The sequence below is a fragment of the Lepisosteus oculatus genome, chromosome 1, assembly GCF_040954835.1.
Source record: "Lepisosteus oculatus isolate fLepOcu1 chromosome 1, fLepOcu1.hap2, whole genome shotgun sequence".
Lineage (NCBI taxonomy): Eukaryota > Metazoa > Chordata > Actinopteri > Semionotiformes > Lepisosteidae > Lepisosteus > Lepisosteus oculatus.
The window spans coordinates 32355382-32376070 of record NC_090696.1 but is presented as its reverse complement, the minus strand read 5'-3'; the positions used below and the strand labels follow the sequence as shown (position 1 = coordinate 32376070).

Genomic DNA, 20689 nt, shown 5'->3' with positions numbered 1-20689 from the left:
CTTTACTAGGAAAATATGCTTTATTAGCAAATGATCTTGAAGACCTTAGTTCATAGAATTACATAACAAATAAATGCTTTATGAAACGTGGAAGTGTAGTGTGTGGTTTGTAGTGAGACCATTCACAACTACACTTTTTACAATGAGAGGGATTCATATAATGTTATACCTGGGAACTAGCACCGGTGTCAACAACCCATGGGCCTAGTTGTGAATGGATTCTACTGTAGTTACACAGGGTGCTGGCAGTGGTGTGTGGTGTATAATCTGGCCAGCTCATTTTTTAATCGCTTCATCCATTTAGGGTCACTGGGGAACCATAGCCTAACTTGGCAAAACAACAGGTACAAGATAGGGTACACCCTAGACAGGATGTCCACCCATTGCAGGGCACACACAGAAATGCAAGCACTAACACTAGGCCAATTTTCCCAGAATTCTACTAACATATCTTTAGGCTTTGGGAGGAAACTGGAGCACCTAGAGGAAACCTATCGAAACATAATGAGAACGTATCATCCATGCAGATAGCACCCTAGGTCCAGAACTGAACCCAGGGCCCCAACACTGTGAGGCAGCAATGCTAAGCACTGTGCCACAGTGTTGCCCTGGTTAGATCATGTGTGTGTGACATTCCTGTTGACTACCATTTACTTAATTAAATGTATGATTGAAGCTCAGTCTTCCTAATGCTGTTTGATTGGCAGATTAACCAGCATAAGAATGTATGAATGTAAAAATGATCTAAGGTACTGTAACTGTTTAGCTGGTTCAGGTTTCTCTGAAAAGAGCTGTGACTTGTAAGGCTTATGATTCCGCAAGCCTCCATTCCTTGTAAAATATACCGTAACACGTAGCAAAATTGTGAGTAGAAGGAAGTCATGCTTTTGTACATCAGTTCCAAGAAAAGACCAGACCAGAGCAAATGTCTAGAGAACTCAAATATATATAGCTGTATAGCATACAGCTAGCAAAAACCTAAACTATGAATACAAACTGGGAAATAGTCCACATTATAAAAAACATATTGCTGCTCTTAAATCAATATAGAGAAGAGCAACCATATATATTCCAGGACAGAAAAGAATGTTCTACAGTGACAGGCTAAAAGAACTGATTTTTTTCAGTTCTGAACAGAGAAGACCATAAGAAGACCAAGTATTCAAAATTCTCAAAGCCACTGACAACCCAGTGCACTTCTTCAGAATCAACCTTGAAACAGAACCTCAAGTGGAAAGTGAGGAACAGTGAAACAAAATGAAAGTGCATTTATAATCAAGAACAGGAGCCATGTTTTTAGCAAAGGGTTATGGAACAAGCTACTCAACCATAATGTTGAAGACATTACTCTGGCTTCCTTTAGTAAAAGACTGGATAAGATCATTGGAATGATCAACTACTAATTACCAAATGGGATAGATGGTCTGAATGGCCTCCTTTTAACATTTCTTATATTCTCATGTATTATTATTGTCCGCCCACTGAATATCCTTCTGTTTGACTGTTAGGATGAATGGGCAGAGACAGTGATCATAGCCCTTGAGTTGCCACAACAAGACAAGTGTGTTTGACTGCTGCACTTTCCGAATTTGTTTCAACCAGCCATAGTACCAACAAGTACAGTACTTTGGTCTGGACAATAAGCCAGCCAGTTATAGATGAATGATCTATAGACATCTGGCGGATTATGGTTTGCAGTGCTTTAGGCCTTATAATTATATCTTTATTCACAAACATCAACCTGTACTGCAACATCATGTGGAAAAAAAAGATAACTTTCACCACAAAAGATGGGAATACGTCAATTCTCTAATGTATCAACATTTAATCAGAGCTTTACTGATGACTAAATGTTGACAATATGGAGAATGTTTTGCATAAAAATGTTGTTGAACAACATAGGTATGGTGGAAGGGTAGTAATGGTGAAAAATATAGTTAACAGTCAGTTCTGAGTAGGACTTGCACAGATTAATCTCCTGTCCCGTGTTCTATAGCTAACATCTTGCAAGCTATCGTCATGCTCAGTCTTCAAGAGTTGAGTTAATCTTGATTATTGCTTGATATGAAAGCAATTGAATACTTGTATACTTATGGCTGATGTTTGATCAACAGCAACATTTTCAACCACAGAGTATCACAGAGTTGATCTGGGCCTTGTACTTTCAAGTGAGAGTTCTCCTACAAGCACTAGTAAGACATCTGTTTTGGGGAATACTCTGTAGTTTACAGACATGTGTCAGGGCATAAGGTCTTCACAACCATTACTAGGCATCCCTGAATGATTTTATAACATGTTACATCACAGTGAAACCATACCAGTGTGTTCTGTGCCCTGTTTTCCCTGCTTATCGCAATAATTAACAGTTTCAATGAAAAACTGTTCCAAGCAATGAATTTACCAAATTAACCTATACATAACTTTTACATATACACAGTCATAAAATGACTTACTCAGGGAACTGCATGTATACATTTTATATTTATACTTATCAGTATACAAAGATCAGTATGTAAATGTAATCACAATCTGGGGAACTTAAAAACCAGTTTGTGGCTGTGTCTAGAAGAGTATATTTTATTCACAGTTTATTCACCTTCATCTAGATAAGACTTTATTGATCCCGAAGGGAAATTGAAGGTCCCAGATGTAATACAGGTCTATCTGTATTACGTTTAAGTAGCAGTGTTATTCATCTCCTTTTCTTATTTAATTACTCACTCATTACTCATTACACTTCATTACAGTGTGTACAATGTATGGAAATAGCTTCTCAAAGACAAGGAGCTTTATTACTGTATAGTCATGACCAGTAATTAGTATTGTGAAAATATGAAAAGTCATTGAATCCTCCTGGAAATAAGTTTTGTAGGTGATATGTAAAACAGAATACTTTTTTATCGTGGTACAGTATATCATGACATTGAATATAAATATATAGTGGTTAAATTATTGTATGGCATGAGGCATTTTGAGAATTGTATTGATAAGCACAGTATTTACACCTAAAATGCATATATTCAATTGGTTTCTGGGAACTGGGTAGCATGAGTGGTTCAAGCAAGGCAATGAAGGTTTCAAGTGCCAGCTGGAAGGAGAGGGGAGCACGGCATGGGTGGAAATACAGTTGGTGTTCTGGTTGGGCCTCCTCTGAGGAGGTGTCTTTGTGCCTCCCTGGAACACCTCTAGGACCTCAAAAACATGGAAAAGAAAATAATAATACAAAACTAAGTATTACTAATAATACTTAGTAGAGCCACTTATAATTTACAGACTTCGCATTTCAGACAAGAGTTGAGCTAAACTGACTGCAAGTTTGTTATGGAAGCAAGCATCCAGGTCCACAATTTGCTAACAACATTTTCAAGCATACACTGGGTGGTAATCTGTAAACACACCTAAATCATGGTGCAGAAGTAACAAAATATTTTTTTTAAGAATTTGCAATTCCTACACATCACTGATACAAGTTCCTTTATATACAATTGTACAATTTTGTATTCAATACTGAATTTAATTATTTTTTATTAGGATATTGCTATTTTCATGGGAGAGACAGCAGGACAAGATGCTATGCAGTAGGTTTAGAAGTGAAATAGTGAATTGTTTTTTTTTTAAGTAGTAAATAGAAATTAATTTTAACTTCCGTTTTTCTGTGTTTGCTAGTGGTGGGAAACAATTAAAAAATTGCAATAAGACCCCCTGAAAATGTCTGGTGAAAACAATGTTTGTGAAATAAAAATAAATGGTCTGTCTCTCACCAACGTAAAAATATTAATAATATATTGTAAATTATAATAGAAATATTGTGTGAACGACACAAACGGAACCATATAAGATAACTAATATTACCTGTTAATATTAGTAAAATCTCAGATCAAATGCTGGGATGCAAAGTAAATATCAATTTTTAACTTAAGGACAGTCCTGTTGCTGTTGTTTAAATTGCTAAGAATAGAAAGCCAAGGTTTTTTCCTGAAGGTGAGTACAGTCTCCTGGCAAGAGTTCTGCTGTGGGATTGAGGCCATAGACTTTGTTTCAGGGTTGTGCGCTCACTTAGTTCATAGCTGTTAGCAGACAAATCACCGACGTATTGTGATTTATTTTTTCCCATCGCTGTTTTTTGTGATCCACAATTCCAAAAGTGCAGCCCCTTTGACAAAGAAAGGAAATACACTTTTGTTAGGTATAAAACAACAAACTGTCATATTTGCAGCTTAGCATACAGAAGAGCAACAGTCATGCAATATGCATTTGTGATCAAGAGATTAATACAAAACTTGTCAATTTTATTTTTGGATAATTCCATACATGCATAGATCATAATGTATTAGAACATTTTTTACCCAGTGATTATGAAGTGACCATACTGCTTATGGCATTATCAATTAAAATGAATGATTCGGAGTGGTCAGGGTTGCTTGACACTCTCAAATGTATTGTTAAAAATGTGTCCTAATACATCTCAGGCATGTGCCCTAACAAGAAAATCACATCCAGATATATTGCAGATTTGAGCCTTTTGTCATCTATGTTGAGCAAAAAAATATTTTTACAAATGTTCCACTAAGACTCAGTTTTTTTAAAAGATAACAGTGAGAAATTTAAATAAAACAAATGTGTACTTTGATCTACCAAATCCACCAGTCAATAATGGCTCTAAAGATTTAACCTAGGAACAAGTAAACCCATTTCTAAATTTTAGGACTTCCATTTCTTGCTCCATGATCACGTGTACTGTATGCTCAGACATCATGTTGCATACATTCTTAATTACTGACCCCTCTTTTGATATACCTCTAAACAAATCTGTTTATTAGTTTCCCCTCTCTTCCTCCCACAAACACGACTTTTATGCAGATTGTGTTTTATTGGGACAGTGGTTTAGCTTTACAGGTCATCCTTTCTTTTCATTTTTAAAATCAGTTTACCAAAAATAAAACCCTTGTGTCGCTGAGTTTGTAATACTGTAGGTACTATACATAAAGGGTATTTGCTACATTAATGAAGCAGACTTATTTTGCTGTTAAATGTTGTGTTAAATGATTTGCCATATCTGACATTTCACTGAATTCCAAATAAGGAAGCTCAAGAGCTAAACAGTTGGGTTTATTTGTAATGATAATTTTGCTTTGCTTTTTCAATGATGTCTTGACTCACAGAGAGCGATTTTTTTAAACTACTTTTACCACACCCAATTCCAGAATGGTGGAATATTTTTTTTTGCTGGATCCAAATTGGGATTATGCAAAATAAAATTGGTAGAGATCCAGAATTTGATACCTAGGCATGATGCTCATCAATAAATGCTCTCAGTTATTTTCTTGGCTGCATAGCTGCCCCTGTGGTGGCAGGAGAAATGAGGAAACAAATGAGAGAAACAAAGGAAGTATTGCCAGCAGGCAGGTCCACTGCAAAATACAGGCGGAAGAGGTGTGGAACTAAACAAAGACACAAGGATGCCTGAAATACAGGGTGTCACACATGTAAATTTCATGATTTCCTATTTAATTAATGGGTGGATACACCATTGGAAGTACAAAGTTAGTTTCCACGCTGGAAACAGTCACTGAAGAGAAACCAACAATTACAGTTCAAAGCTGTATACAGTGAGGCATTGCATTCCTTGGAACACTGTCTGTTCTTAAATGTATTCTTCAAATGTATTTGAATTTGAAAATTCAAGAATGGCCAACAGGTATTTACTTGCCATTTACTTATACATACAATAAGTTGTAAGCATATCCAATATTTATCCACATCAGAAATGAGAAACATTATGAAAAGTTTTACATCAATTTCTAAATTATTCATTTTAAACACTGATCAGAGCAGTTTGTTGTATGCTTGAGTAGTTTCATTTACAAGGATAAAAATATAAGTCCACCCAGTTTCCTTTGTGATTTTAGTTAGGATTGCCAAAATGAATTAACGTGATTTTAATTAACACAAGGACATATGTGACCATTTTTGCTGTCTATGAGAACAGATGCCCGATGAATAAAGTGAGCTGTTTCAATAATTTGGAAAGAAAAAAACAGACTCAGTGAATTACAGTATACTGTATGTCCTGGCAGGCAGAGAGTCACTACACAATCCCTATGACCACCACATCTTTTTGAGCCAACAGTTTCCTCATCTGTATTTCTGCATTGAAAATACCTTGGCAAACTCAAAATGAAAAACATTTAATTATTCACAGCGTTATAAATAAAGAATAGTCAGCTGGTTTTCCTATCGAGACCAAGTTTGTCATTACCTCCCATTTTGCCTTTTCATATCTGTCCTTATTTAAATGCTTGTCAGCACATGACTTACTTGTGTGGGCATACTGTAACAGTGCAAGGAAGAGGAAGTGCTGAGTAGTTTTATTTAATAGAATATTTTTATTTCATTTTTATTGCAATTAACTTTTCAAAAGTCTGACTTTCAAACAGGTACAGGATTAGAGTTTTAGGGTGATCAGAACACTTAATTCTTTGACATGAAATTTAAAAAAAATGAGGCAGTCAAACTTTAATCTTGACCACTTTGGTTCAACTAACCTGCACTCACGATTCAAAGTATCACGATTTTGCTCCACTTTATCACCTCACATGTTATCACACTGCACGTACTGTGTTCTCACAAGTGATGGTTCTCTTTTTTTAGGCAAAAAAAATACAACAGTATAGTGGATACAACATTTTAAAAATATTACTTAAGAAAGCTCTTGGAAGCCAGACTTGAATAAAAAGTATTAAAGTTATTACTTTAAATGCACTGTCCATTTTAACGTAAATGGTTTGAACTGTACTGTATATGTTTCAACAAGTACAATTTACCAACACTTCTTTTTTTCTGCAAGTTTATGATTAAGTCCTTGTGATTAAAAGTTATGTTGAAATGTATTATGAAGCAGTTATGTGGAGAAATACAATTTCACACTAAAACAAAAATATATTATGTTAGATCATAAAGACAGAATAAAACCCACAACTGTAAAAATAAGATCGAGCATCAAGCTGATAGTAAGAATTTCATTGTATAAAATGTTAAAATTAATGAATCGATATTATATTTGATCTAAGAGACTGCAGTAGTTCTGATGTTTAGTGACATTAAGACTGCACATTCACGGTGTGCAGGATTAAATTAAGAAATTCAAAATCTATGTAGTGGAACCTATTTTCATATTAGAACCCTAATTTACATATTAGGTTATTAAATAAGTTAGAACAGAAATTTAACATTCACCAAAATGTTTCCCTGCTACAATCACATTTTTCAACACGCTCTATAATATCTAGTTTCTGAGCTACACTTATTGACCTTCTCACTTTAATTTATCACTAAGTGAATTACTTGCGTTCCGTTTTGGACCCATGTTTAACAAAATAATGATGATGTTTAAAGCACTGAAGAGCATCATGGGAGAGTGTGACATCACAGGAGAAACAGGTATCATCATGAGAGCCGATGACAACAACCGAAAGGAGGAACAGCTAAAAATGGAAGAATTCGTAGTTTGCGTTAGTGGGGGAAACTATACTTGCCTAACAAAATAGGTATGAATATGCACAGTATTGCTCATTTTACCGAGTACTTGTAAAGTTAGTAAAGTACTCTTTTAATGAAAGATAAGTGTAGTCCAATAGTTGTCACGGATGTTGGAAGGGACGAAACATGGAATAGCAGGAGAGCGAAAAAAGACCCTATGAGTAGCAGCGAGATGGAGGTTAGCCCGGGCTCAGCTGTTCAGGAAATGTCATATAGAAACCTAGGCCCTCAGGCCACGGACGTGGGGCGACCTGGTGCTAGGCGGGTCTCAGGACGTCCGAACCTCAATGCTGAGCGAGGAGGAAAGCGTGACCTGGAAATATACCCAGACAGAGACACACTGGAAGGACGAGCAAAGCACAGGAAACTAGGGACAGGACAGAGTAATAATGATAATTGCTTACACTTATAAAGTGCTTTTCTGGCCACTCCACTCAAATCACTTTAGAGGTAATGGGGACTCTCTCCACCACCACAGATGTTCAGCATCCACCTCTAGGAGTAGGAGCGCCCTCTAGATGTAGAGGGCGTGACAATATAGCTAGTCCAGAGGCTACTGGCTTTGGATGCTAGATAGTATCTAGTGCACATTTAGGTCCTAAGTTGGAGAAAATTGAGCACAGTATCTGTATCTGTTTCACTAAAGAGTTAGTCATCAGTCATGCAAAATCTGTGGTGCAATCAGCATGCCATAGGCATTACAGACTATAACAAAACACTAAAGTACACAGCAAATAACTCCATATGCATGTTAGTTATGATCTTACTTCAACTGCCAACTTTCTTCAAAATGTGTAAGATGTTTTTTTTTCCACAAAGGCAAAGAACAATGGCCATGGTGGTTTGTAATCTTGAATGTTTTGTGAGGTGTTTCAGGTTATCAGTCTTTCACAATAGGTCAGATAGGAAACTGTCTGAAAGCAAACAATGTGGTATTTAGATCTGAAATGATTCCTTGCTAGGTTAATTAAGGACAGGAAGGGTCATCAAGAAATCAGGGACAGGTTTTTCAATAAAAAGTATAACTTCATAGCTAATGGTGTATGGTGACAGGAAAAAAGATCAACAATAGAAGTAGCAAATTTAGACTGCAGTAAAGATGTTATATGATCGCATTATCTTTTATCTCAGCTGCATCTACTCTTCAGATTACAAACAATGGAATTCCAAGAGTTCTGTAACAGTGTTTCTCTGGCAGAGAAATTCAAGAAGATTTCACACGTTACCAGTCACATTTTATTATTACTTTTTCGTCTTTCTAATCTTCAAGATTTTCAAGGTTCACAAGACTTTCAAAAAACATCTGGACCTGCTTTTAATATTTAGATATTAAAAACAAATAGACCAAATTGGTGTTTGTTATAATAGAATAATTACACATATTTCAGAAGTTTTGCCAGAAAACTATTCAAAAAAAGTGTGAAAACAGTGGTTTAAGAAAATGTTTTTTGTAATGAAGATATAGGTCAAGCTAGGGTGAAAATACTTCATCAGACCTAATCAGGTAGTTATATACTGTACTTAGGAAGACAACATACTGTATAGTATGCATTTCTGATGATGTAACATATAATCTCAAGCTGCACTGGTGTCCCCCAAGACTCTATGCTGGGCCCTCTTCTATTAAATTAAAATTCAAAGAGCGTTACTGGCATAAATCACATATTTGCATACATCACATAAAATGCATTTCTTTACACCCACTTCATAGGACCTCTCATCTCCTCCCACAGCTTATATAACACATCTATGCAATTTTTCTGCAATTTCTCTGCCAAGAAGCTTGGTGTCATTCTTGATCCTCTCCTTTTCCCCATCACATTTCTACTCTATGTCTGTTCCTGCTACTTCTTCTTGAGCAATATCCACTGGATCCACCCCTTCCTCACCAACACCTCTATACGACAGTTTAGGTCCTGGTGATCTTCCATCTGAACTATTGCAGCTCCTAATTGACTGGCCTTTTTGCCAGTACTATTCCCCCTCTCCAGCTCTCAGTACTCTGCTGCTTATCCCTGTATCCCCTACCAACTTCTCAACTAGACCTCCTCTGCTAGTCCTCCTCTCTCCTCCCCCTCCTCCAGGGCCTGGTCATTCTCCTTCCTAGCCTCACAGTGGTGCAATGAACTGCACATTGAAACAGAGCTGCCTAGCCTCTGACAGTCCCTGAGATTTTACCACAACTAACCTGCACTCTGCTCAAAGGCATTCCTTCTGATCATTGATTTCTTACCCATGCATTGCTTACTGCTTAATTAACAAAGGTTTCCCTTGACTTTGTGCTGCACAGCTTTTTATATCATTTGTATCTTATACACATGTATACGTATTTATATATATTCTTTAATTGTATTTTTATTTTAGGTATTATTGGATATTTTTGGAAATTGCCTTAGATAAGGGCATCTGCTAATGATATAAATTGTAATAATACATATTAATTAAATGAAAAGAAATTCCTTAAAAAGAGAGACAAATAGATATTTAAGAGACATACTGTACAGCATATCTTTTAACAAGTGTACAGAGGAAGTAATGGTAACATTTACATGAACAAGTCCTGACTTATTTTTCTCTCTATGTCAGCCAGGTCTGTTTCTACTGTTGTGAAAGACCAGTATTGGAGTCATCATTTAACAATGGTACTAGGCTCGATCAAGCAATATTCTTGTCCAGAATAGTTGACATAAATAATAAGAAAATCTTATCTGCAGAAAAGAAAGTCTTATCTGTAGATTACCTATTATAACATCTGAAATGTTCATGTATTGACAACATCAACCTAGAAGAATATTTCAGGACCAATAGTGAAACAAGAACCTGATGACACAAGTGAAAAGGAAGAGACCATGCATTTACAACTACAGATAAGATTCCTAGCTGCAGTAACTACAGTAAATCAAAGAATGTATTCACATTCTTTTGTGAAAAGTAGCAAAATGGGATAATTATGGATAATGATAATGATGGCAAAGATAGTTCAGCTCTGTGTTCATAAATGAAAATCATTACACTCAAGCCAACTGACACAAAACTAGGCAGGAAGAATAACATTTTTGAACACTGAACATTGGCGACCAACTTCGTTTTAAAATGAAGTTCCTGTAAACAGTTTAAAGAATTCTCCCACTCACTGGCTTCCCAGTGGTAGAATACGTATTTCCTCCTGTTCTTTATCTACGGAAGTCCTGAAATAAGCAGCTGTGAGCTTGCCAGTGTACACCTTTTCCACTTGCTAATTAGGCTGTGCATTAGTGATAAAGAAGCATTTGATTCACTGAGCTCTTCGGGACAGCACCATCTGGAACCATGAGGTCTTTTGGAAATCCCTGTCTTCTTCTAATTTTCCCCTTGTGTGTTGCTTCAGGTAAAAGATTCTTTTTTCTTGTGCCACTTTTAGCTTGCTAAATATAATACTTGTAAAACTAGCATAGGGAAGTCAAAAAACAAGTCACAGCAAAGCAAGAAAAATCCTTAAAAGAGATTACACAAAATATAAAATAAAGGCTTTTTACAAACAAACTCAATGTTACAAACATGTTGTATATAGTATAATGTAAACGTTCTCATACAGTAGGTTTATAATAAAAGTAACTGTAATTATGCTTAGTAATACTAGTGCTTAGTAGCAATATTTCAGATACGGTTCTTTAATGACACTTTCTAGCATTATTCAAAAGCTGCAATACTTTTACAATGGGTGTTGAGAATCTTTTCTATAGTTACCAGTACATTTTTTTCAGAATGGATGAAAATACTTTAGTTAAAAGCGTTTTTCTTTGTTGCGTATGTTCCATTCTCTATCTTCTCATTATCTGATTTTAGAGTAATGATGGAAAAGTATGTGACCCAGTACTATATTTTGTATATCCATTACATTCAGTCAGCAGCGTTAATGTTTTTAAAATGAGTTTGCTTTAAGACTTAAATTAAATAGTAAGAAAAATAAACTGTTCATAAGAATATTTTTCTTCTGAGATACATACTATATTTCATAGATGTAATTATAGACACCTTGTTTCTGAAACATAGTTATTCAGTGTCAAAAACATTGTTTTTGGAAATTATTCTAATTTGACAATAACACCTACTCTTAGTTGTATTGGTACATACTGTATTTGAAGTATTTATGCATTCATTTGAACTATTACTGACTTTCCTAACGGCAGACAAATAAGAATACGTATTTTGCACTGTTACTTTAAAAAAAAGTCAAGACACTTGGACATTATTTTTGTCAAATACTTTTACTTGAACATTTTCCTCCAAGAACTGCAATTACATAATTGCATAATTATTTGTAATTTTCTTCATCAAAAGTGTCAGGAATATATTTCAACATTTATTAAAAAAATATATATTATATGGTTTAAATACAGCTTTGGTTTTATATTTACAGTCGCTTGCAAAAGTATTCTCTTTGAATTGCAAACGATGCAAGGTTTTTAAAAGTGATGATTTTTAATCCAAACTTCAGTGCTCACACTTTCAGTGGGTGAAAGCAACAACTGTGAAATGACATCAACAACTAAATATGTTGATTGCATAAGTATCCACTTTTACTATGGTAAATCTAAATTAGTTTACAAGTTTTAAAAAACTTTCACAATTTATGCTATTAGTTGGATGGCCTCTGTGTAGAATAATAGCGCTTCACATGATTCCAGAATAAATACACTTGTCTTTGTGACGTTTGTCAGGTTGTCACATTTCACAGCCAGAAATGTGAATTTCAAACAAAGATTCAACTACAGTATGAAGACCAAGGAGCTTACAACACAAGCCAGGGATGAAGTTGTATATAGATACCAATCTACTGGAGGGCCTAAAAAAATCCAAAGACATTGAATATACAGTACTTTTAAGCACACCAGTCTGAATTGAGCAATATCCGCTGAGGAGTTGGGCAAGGAAAACACTGGTCAGGGATGCCACATCTTTGAAAGAGCAGCATAATTCAATGGTTGAGATAGGAGAAAATGTCCTTGGGTCAACAATATCCCCATTATTCCACAAAGCAGGTCTGTATGGCATAGTGTTGAAAAAAAACAAGAACATATTTGTTACGAGTGCTGTGTCCACGAGGGGGAGGAAGGACCCTGTGTGTTATTCTGAGAGTTTCCAGAGGGCTGGAGAAAAGGGTAAAAGGGAGAGGAGATCGATGGCTACTTATGCTAGACGCTGGGCTGAAGTCGAAGTCGAGGGACGAAAGGGAAATATCAAAGGCCAGAGGTTCTGTCAGATCGATGGCTATTTTTCCAAGACACTGGGTTGAAGTCGAGGGACAAAGGTCATGTATCGAAGGCCAAAGGTTCAGTTGGGAAGAGAATTTCTCACCAAAGGTACAGTAGGAGCTCCTAGAAAAGGAGTATAACTTTTAATACTGAGTACCAACCTGAGGGTAGTGATGGTTTAAATATCCTGGGAAGTGGAGGGTGATTTAAGTGATACAGAAACATACAAAACTTGAACATTTTAGTCTAAATGCAAAACATTAAATTGGGATTAAAATGAACCATTCAGCAACACAATACTTCAAAGCACAAGACCAGACTCAATGTGTAGTGGCTTAACAAGATGAAAGTGAATGCCCTTGAGTGACCAGGTCAAAATCCTGACTTGAATCTGTTAGTAAATCTAGGATAAGTAAATTATGAAAATTATTGTTCATCAATAAGCAACCTAATACTCCAACCAACCTAACAGAGCTTGAGCAAGTTTGCAAATAGGAATGGGTGAAAATAGCATCATCTCAGTGTGCAAGGCTGGTAGAAACTTATGTAAAAAGATTTGTGACTGTAATTGCTACCAAAGGTGCTTCCAACAAGTATTGATTCAGGGCAGTGAATACTTAATCATTTTAGTTTTTCATTTTTAGATTTTTCTTTAGTTGTCTTCCTGATATTCTACTTCTTTCACCCATATAATTGTTCAATCTGAGCATTCAAGCATTGAATAAAAATATTAACTTTTAAATATATGTATACATCATATGCAATTCATCAAATGGACAGCATTGGAAGGGAGTAAATATTTTTGAAGGGTACTTTATTTTTGCAATTTTATGAAGCATCCATCTAATCCACCAACAGCACTAAAAGGACAAAAAGCAAAATAACATTTTAATATACCTGTATGTTACTTTTTGCAATACATAATATAAAAAGTATATATCTTCACCTGTATAACCCAAGCATCCATTCTATATTTTTGTTCAAATTTGTATGTCTCCTTTCAACACAAGAAACTTATCACTGACGTTAAATTTAGAATAGAATTCGACGTCATGAAGAGAAAATACTTATTGTGACATTTTTTGCTTATTTGAGCACTGTGACTTGGTTTTGTTGATCAGCAGTTTAATCTTCTGTTTAATGTACAAACACAGGTTTTAAGGTAGGGGAATGTTTCACTAATTGGCTTATGTGATACTAACATAAATGGCTCCCCGGATGATAATAGGAAATGATACATACTGTGAATGCTGTGGACTACTCCATATCTTATCATGGATCAGTTTATGTCAGTTTGTATTTTGTGGAAGACAAATAACTTCCTCAGGATGTGCACAGGCACATAAAGGCTCTTGTGCCTTGGGTAAGATGTAGTACATTACTCTGTAGTTGCCACTGTTTACCAGTATGCAAAGGACTTATCAGTCCTTCCTTTGTGTCATTATTTTGGTCTGTCCAGGAATACATCTTTGCTCAAACACAGATAGCCTGCACTTGCTTGGTGTTTGTCATGCATGCTTCTGAATTGAAATTCTGCTGCAGCTTGTGTGTTCATCCTAGCATTACAATTGATGTGTCAAGGACTTTGCAACAGCAGTTTTAGCTCACTGACTGTAGATCATACAGTAAATTTTAGGTGAGTGTGCCCCGAAGCATTCACTTGTCAATAAAGATAACAAAGGTATGTCAATCTTTATTAAGAGACCGTTCTTGAGAAATTATTTATATGATTACCTTCGCACATCAGAGAATTTCAACACTTTTTATAGACTTTTCCCCATGAGCTCTTCTGCTCTCTATTTGATTTCTGTCAATAATTGTATTGTTGTGTTATATCCCATTTTTGCTTTTCAATTTTATTTCCCATAATATGGCTTAGGGGAGCCTTCTCTTTTTATCTGTTTTATGCTCTTTGTTATAATGACTCTCTAGTCTAAACCTTTAACGTATTTCTCAGAAATGAAGTGACTGGAGTCCTATGAAAGGACAGCAGTAGTCAACCACACACTAGAGGCCACTAAAGGACCTCTGTCAATTCTAAGTAGGGTTACCCGATGATGATTATTACTGTACTGTATATTGTCAGTTAAGGCTTATTATAAAAAGGGCTTGCACAGTATTATTGGTGGTGGGGTTTGTAGGAAATAGATTGAAAAGTTTAGTAGTAGAGAGAAGGGAGCTTTTTCTGAAAGTTTTTGTGTTATGTTTGTTCACTTACATAACTACATAAAAAAACAAGAGACGGGGCTGTGTTTAATGGTCTCTACTAGAACTTTCTCTGACTCATCAATAACTTTTAGATCAATGCGCACACGAAAGAACAATGAAATGATAAACATTTGCAGAGCAACTAGTTCATTCAATCACATACACATACTGTATAATACTGTAAATACCAAACAGTTTGCTATTGAAAAAACTGATAATTAACTCTAGAATAAAGCTTATTGTGCTTTGATCTGTTGCCATTGTGTATTTTTTATGCATAGATCTTTGGGACCACCCTAGCCAAGGGTGTGGTCTGCAGTGTTACTGTCACTTCTATTTTTATTTTCTATTTTGACCTTTCTCACAGGATTTGTCTTGGTATTATAGTCCTCCTCCAGCTGTAATTTATTCTAGAGTAACAAGTGAGTCATCTTAAATTTCAGATTACGTTGATTCTTTTTTTTACACTCTTGAGTAATTTGCTGTTTAGATTAAATGACTTCACAGTCTTGTTTTCACGGTTCCTACTGAAACACTTCCAACACAAGTGATTGCTAAATTACCGGCAGATGCCAAATCATTGAATATCTGAAGGTAACATTTTATAATATAATATCATATATAACAACAGGAAAATAATTAGTTCTTTCAGGGTGACCTTCCTGTCGTGCATTACAAAAAGCTGACTATGATTGTCTTATAACAATTTTTGTCATCATTAAAGTTCAGGTTTTCCTCACCTTGACATACACATCTTGTTTTCTATTCTTGATCAATTTAAGGAATACTGAAGGATCAATTTAAGGAATGCACTAAATATTGTGTTAGCAGGATTATCAGTCACATTTAAAAGTAACAATGTGCTTGTTTTATCTAAACCAATGCCCAGGCAAATTGTTTTACTAATAATCAAATCTGAGCTCTCATAACATGTCAGTGACAATCACAGAATGCTTCAGAACGGTGTAGTCAATTGGTCTGAATTTACTGAAACAATTAGAACTGTAAACGTGAGTACTTTATGGCTGCTAGGAATCAGTTATAATTTTGAAGCTGATACACTGAATATTTATTGAAATTCAGTGGTGTCAACAAAAGCCCAACTGTACATATTACTTTGTTGATCAGGCAAACTTTCAAATGGGATCTCATCACAAAATCTTGGGCAGAATTCTGTTACATATGGTATCTCAGTCAAAGAGCTATTTTCAGCTAAATTGTTTCAGTTGTGCTTTATAGACAGCATTGTTTGCTGTTGTGTGAATAAATAGCTGTCACGTTGTGGAAGTTTCAGATAGTGTTGCAAATTGCTGTGTAGGGACTTTAAATTCCATCATCATGGGTAGTGATTGGTCATGACATCATCAGGTATTGTGGGTATTCCCACATGGCATGTTCTTCAAAGGCTGATCTTTTAGCTCCGTCAGTGCATTTGTGGCAGGTGACCTGCCAAGGTTTGAGTGCAGATGAGTTTCCCACTCGCTTAACATTTGAGGTGCAGAGTAAGAGGTGTTAATAGGTGCAGTTCATCTCTGGAGGTGTCAAGAGAGCTAACATTTCCTGCTGATCAAAGTCACGTTCATTTTAAGTGTAATAGCCTTGCTTCTGTAACAGTAATTCTCTTAAGTGCAGTTGTTGCTTCTTAAGTTCAGAGCTTTCACTGGTAGAAAACCAACCAAGCTATATTAAATAGCACTAATATAAAGGCCATTACAATTCTATTTCAATAAATATGTTTTGGATTGTTGTGAATTTATTTAATTGATATTTTTATTCACAGATTTGGGCTCACTTATACAACTGGGCATTTAATTTGAAAGCTTTGAGTAAAATATCGTGTTTGAGTGTAGGAATTTGATACCACAACTTTCCAGTTACAAGTTCAGAACGTTAACCACTAATCCACACTGCTGTTTATGATTACTGAGTTTACCAGAGCTGACTCTAAATCACCAGATAATTGAACCTTGGTTGGCAACATGTTCACAATTACTCATATAAAGTATCAGTCAGATGTATTTTGTAAGGATTGCCATGCTTCTTGTTTCATAGTATGTAAAAGAAATAGAATCTTATCTTTTCAGGATTTCAATGAGTGGTATTTTCTGTGGCCTGGCTCTAATCACATTTAGCAGAATTTCTCTGATTTGTTCAATGATTTCATGGTTATATCTTTTTTAAAGGTTATTTTAGCAATAAACAATAAGCTTGGCAACTAGCAAATGCCATTAGTAAGGTTTAGGATTAACATTTGCAATAACTCTTAGTTTAGGTGGAAGTTGTCAAGTTTAATTAATGAAAACCCACTGATTGGCTTTCATTCAATTAAATTAGAAATAAAAGCACTGAAGCCATTACTAACCCCGCACTACAAGTCATTAGAAAAATTCTGAAATGAGCTATTGTTACCAATTCTCAAACCTCAAGTAATCCTAATGTAGGTCAGTTACATTTATAGAGAACAATTCATTAACCTTTAATTTACCAGTCTAAACTACATGCACAAACTCTTCTGTGACAGAAGAATATGGATTATTAATTCAGTAGACACTTCTTTAATATGGTTGTGTGTTAAATAGATTGGTAGCTGCCCTACTTAGCAAATGCATGAATTGTTGCCCTCAGCATGGGCATCATTCAAGGAAACTGTTAAGTCCACAAATATAATAAACCATCCTTGCTGAGTCAATTCAATATAGTGTGAAATGTTAGATTACCAGGTTTAAGTTATTAAAGCCTCAGAGATATACATAATGTTTAATATGTGACATATGTGTTTGTGATTTCAGACAACTGACCTTACCTCCCAAATGTACATGGACACTTTCAGTTCCCTTTCAAATGTACCCTTTTTGGAGACAGGGGTATTAATGATGCCTGTACCATTATCTTGGAGTATGACTTGAGTTTTACAAATAGAGTTCCCTTTTGAGGATCTTTCCTGTCGTCATTAATATAATAACGCTGTATAAGTCACATCAGAAATGTCACTGCTTTAAAACAAACAGGGAAGGTGTGGTTTGTCAATAAATGTACTACATAAAGTTAATCAGAGAGCCTTACTAAAAACTTAAAAAGACTAAATTCTGATAATGATCCACATCATCTCAATGAGAAAGTCAGTTGATGATTGTAATTACAGTACAATAAGGCAAGTCAGAAGGATGTTCACTTTGGAATGCTGATACCACTGTACATTGCTCAGTTCTGCATACTTTTATGTATATGTGTACAACAAAATAAATGCTAAAAATAAAATGTCATTCTATTTTGAGCATGGAATTTTTTCTTATTATATGTTAGAGAGTCATTTTTCATGTTAACTATCCCAGTAGAAATAACCTTCAGGAAAAGGGTGGACAAAATATAGCCAGCAGCCTGGATCCATCCCATATGATATCTTTATCCAGGCCAACCATGATTCCCTGCTAGAATCTTCCACCTAAAACCACCCAAAACAAGAAAAAAAATATTCTAAGGAAGGTGTCAAATGAGGTTAAAGCATCAGTCTCCATCTGTACTTGTGTTGGATAAAACACTAAATATTCAACAAATCTTTGATCTTCAGACAGCTGCCTAGACTAATTGAGTGCTCCATCTTATTTCCAGGAGGAGTAGTGGTGCATTCTGAGCTGGGGAGCTTTTTTCACTGATAATCCCTCCGATCGGAAGAAGAATCAAATTGATGCTTATTACTTAATTGCATTATGAGGGCAATAATTTACTGTTAGTGAACACTATATAACTTGATGGAATGTATTACTGCTCACTTATAATTGGCTGGCTGTATGTTGCTATGGTTAAGCATTGAGAGCCATTAGAAAAATTAGTAGCCCACTGTTGTTGTTTTTTTCAAAATATTAGTTTATCAAAGAAGTAAATACTGACTGTCAAGTCTTTTTAAAAAAGTGAATTTAATTTACTGTGATAGACGGGCATCCCATCCTGCTTGCTGGGATAGGCTCCAGCTCCCCTCTACCCTGAACTGGTTGACCTGGTTAGAAAAATTCATTTTCTGATGTGATAGGGAAAGCTATGTGTCTACTTTGCAAATAAAGTGTTATAGGATTCAAAAACATAGCTTGAACCAGAAGTTCAAGAGAAAAAAACGCATCAAAGTACACCTGTACTTCTTTTTACGAACATAATTCATTCCCAGAAATCCTTTCGTACAACAAACATTTGTAAAAAGAAAAACCTATTTCCATTCCAACGGGGAAAAATTATGATCTGTTTCAGACCACAAAAATGACACCCCTACTTTAACTTTTTCACCATAAAAAGCCAAAATAAACAACAATAATAGCTCACATTCATACTGTAGTTTGTATTTTTAGTAATGAAAAACACCCCATAACTAGTTAAACACTATTAATTACACCTAAATACAGTACAGTTCTGTCCTGTAAAGAAATCACTTCATTTGTTTACTTCATTTGTTTTTTTGTGCTTTTACACACAATTACAATTTTGATTTTCTTAACACGTTTAGGGCCCATGATTAACCTGTATAAGTACTGTATAAGCGCACACAATAGTGAACAATGCACAAAGAAGGACACAGTGATATAATATGGTATTGAAAATGAATGAATGAAAATGAATGAAAAATACAACTCCTAGAAAATATTTTCTAGAGGCAGTAAATAAGTGTTAAAAAGTGTGCCTGAACTAGGATAGATTGTTATGTATGACCACTGATGGAAGCAACCTTACAGGCAAAAATGTTAGGCTGTTTAAAGAAATTAAAAAAAGTATAAAAAAAACGCCAAATAGAAATAACTTTTGCGTTGTTTTAGAAACCAAGAAGATCTCTGCAAATATTTTCTGAAATGAAGTAGTATTGTAGATACAGTTAAAAATCTGGGGTCAACTTCATCAGAGCAAGAGGATTAAATCACCAGGAATTTGTCTCTGGAGTAGCGGATGTTCTGTACCACACAAATGTTAGATAACTGAATCTGGGAAAGTTCCGAAAAGAGCGAGGGACGTAGAACAGAGATTGATTTGTTTCTGAAAATGAAAAGAAACTTTGTGGATTTTCCTGAATTGAACTCTCAGAATTCACATTTTTCACTTAAGGAATTAGTGACATGAACAACTTTGATTCTAAACTGCAAGGAAAGAGTCAAAACTGCAAAGAGTTATCTTCTTCAATACAGTACTGTATGTGTATTTCAGTGTCAAGTCTTTCATGACAAAGTTGCTCATTTTGTCCCATCAAATTAGTAGCAAGTATGACATAACAGTTTGCCATTTGAAATGCCTCCTAATATAATATTTGGATAAACGTATTTTGTTATATTTTTAAACAATTTAAACAATTATTGATATTGATAGGTGGCTTCTCAAAGCGCTTTACAGAAAGACAACAACAATAAATAAGAAGAATACACAAGATAAAACACAATTACCAAATGGAACCAGTTAAGTAAAGGCTTTTCTGAAGAAGAGGGTTTTGAGTCTGGATTTGAAGTTTTTGAAGAGTTTAGAGAAGGTGTCTTTCTGATATTCCTGGGGGGAGAGTTCCAGAGCTTGGGGGCATAACAGGAGAAGGCCCTGTCACCCATACAATGTAGACGGGCTTGGGGGACAGTAAGGAGAGCAGAATTAGAGCGAAGGTTGCGAGGTGGGGAGTAGGGCGATAAAAGTTCAAACAGGTACTGAGGTGCCCAGCCATGCAGACCCTTATAGGTGAGATTTTAAAG

At 35.4% G+C, this 20689-nt stretch overlaps 1 protein-coding gene across 1 annotated transcript in view; it reads left to right on the top strand.

The window, feature by feature from the left end:
• Positions 1–10770: 10770 nt before the first annotated feature.
• LOC107077121 (uncharacterized) overlaps positions 10771–20689 on the top strand; it is a 38051-nt gene continuing 28132 nt past the window's right edge. The window contains exon 1 of the mRNA XM_069189310.1: positions 10771–10906. Within this exon, the coding sequence (XP_069045411.1) occupies positions 10849–10906 (58 nt within the window). The 5' untranslated portion in view covers positions 10771–10848. The remainder of the gene's footprint in view (positions 10907–20689) is intronic.